General features: G+C 44.7%; 1 protein-coding gene across 1 annotated transcript in view; it reads right to left on the bottom strand.

The window, feature by feature from the left end:
- The window catches only part of LOC107081060 (protein EMSY-like), a gene marked incomplete at its 5' end in the record, with an annotated part of 12953 nt that extends 11545 nt beyond the window's left edge, over positions 1-1408 (bottom strand). The window contains 2 exons of the mRNA XM_015369272.1: positions 802-1033; positions 1117-1408. Of these exons, the coding sequence (XP_015224758.1) occupies positions 802-1033; positions 1117-1408 (524 nt within the window). The remainder of the gene's footprint in view (positions 1-801; positions 1034-1116) is intronic.
- Between the last annotated feature and the right edge of the window lie 344 nt (positions 1409-1752).

Below are 1752 nucleotides of genomic sequence, written 5' to 3'. Positions count from 1 at the left end.
TGATGTCATCAGTACGCCTCTGTTCCAATTGACCCAGATTTATGCTGCGTGCTCCCAGAGTCTAGACCAGGGGTCACCAACCTTTTTAAGGCTGAGGGCTACTTCAAGGATGCTGGGTCACAAGAAGGGCTACTAATAACTGGAGGGATCAGCATTCAAACTTGATTTATAATAAACATATTTTTATTTTTTATTTTAATTTCTGATTTCCTTTAAGGTATTGTCATTTTAAAATGTTTGTAAATGCTTAAAGGCTGTATAAATGATTAAAAAAGAAGAGCAACAGAATAAAATTAACTTTCAAAGTGAGTTGTTCTTTTTTCAGAAGATGCTGAGGGCCCCCCATGTGGTCCTGGAGGGCTCCTTGGTCCCGTGGGCACTGCGTGGGTGACCCCTAGTCTAGACTTTCCTGTGTTCTTCTCAGGAACGTACTTGGCGAGAACACAAGTCCGTGCTCACGTTCTAGTAAACTGAGAAATGGCCAATGACTTCAGACCCTCCTCTCCTCCTGCAGATTCGACCGACGTAATAAAATGTTAAGCAATCAAATGGGAAGAAGTTGACCCTCTAAGACACACCCTTCCTCATTTGCATAATGAGGCAGTTAAACCTCAGAGAAAACGACAAACCTGATGATGAATAAATGATGAAGCTCAGAGAAGCTTGATTGGTGAAAACCTTCTATGCTAGTATTAGATATGGATTAAAAGAATAAAAAAAGAGTCATAATCCTTAGAGAAAATCATAAACAGCCATGTTTGTTTGGATAATCTAGGTTTCTATTCCCAATAAAACACCTACATTGTGCCACAGTGGACATCACCACTGATGGAGTGGAGGAGACCACCGTCGTCACGGCTACGGTGCTGGAGGGACTGGAGCTGGCCGGGAAAACCACCGTCTGTTTCTGGGTGGGGGTGGTTAGAATGGAGGTGGAGCCCAGCTTGGCCATGGCGGCGGCGTTATGGGTGTGAGACTTAGACAGGATGTTGGGCACAAAGCCGGAGCTCGGGGAAGTCGTGACGATGATCACCTGGTGTAAAACAAGACGTTTGAACGTTTGTGAAGAATGTTTAGAGCTATAACCGCCCAGATATGTAAAGAAACGCAGCTGACCTTCTGTGTGGTGGTGCTGGTGGTCTGGAGGGCGGGTTTGGTGAAGGTGATTTTGACGGGGGACAGGTGAGGGGGGAGGGAGTTGGCGATGCTCTGCATGATGTTGCTCATCTTGGGGCTGCCGCTCACCGGCACCGTGATGTTCTTAGACACCGACGGCGACACCTTGGTCACATCCTTCAGCAACACCGGCGACGAGCTGGACGAGTTGGTGCGTCTTCGTTTGCGAGGCTTTTCATCATCGTCGGAACAACTTACACCTGTGAAGAGAGCGGAGCAGGAACTCACAGATCTAATCGAAACGTATCAGTTTCCTCTGATACCAGGGATCGGATTCTGCTCTTAAAATCAAATACATATAGATAAAAATGCAGTTTTTATTTAAAGCAGATGATGTCTATTCTATTTTATAAACTTATATATACCTGCTGCTTATTGGAGCATCATGCTATGGAGTTGTTTGCCTGCTAGGTGCATGAATGAAACATTTGGGATGGGCCAAGAAATAAATAAGTTCTGCTGCTATAGGCTTAGACTGCTGGAGGACATAGGGACCCCTACACTGGGAAAAATTGATGTCTAGATAAGTCATTTTTTCTTTAAATAAGTGTGTTTTTTCTTGAATTGAGGAGGTAG

Source organism: Cyprinodon variegatus, unplaced genomic scaffold, assembly GCF_000732505.1.
Source record: "Cyprinodon variegatus isolate N-32 unplaced genomic scaffold, C_variegatus-1.0 Scaffold2791, whole genome shotgun sequence".
Lineage (NCBI taxonomy): Eukaryota > Metazoa > Chordata > Actinopteri > Cyprinodontiformes > Cyprinodontidae > Cyprinodon > Cyprinodon variegatus.
Note: the sequence above shows the minus strand (reverse complement) of the source record. Positions and strands in the feature narration are given on the sequence as shown.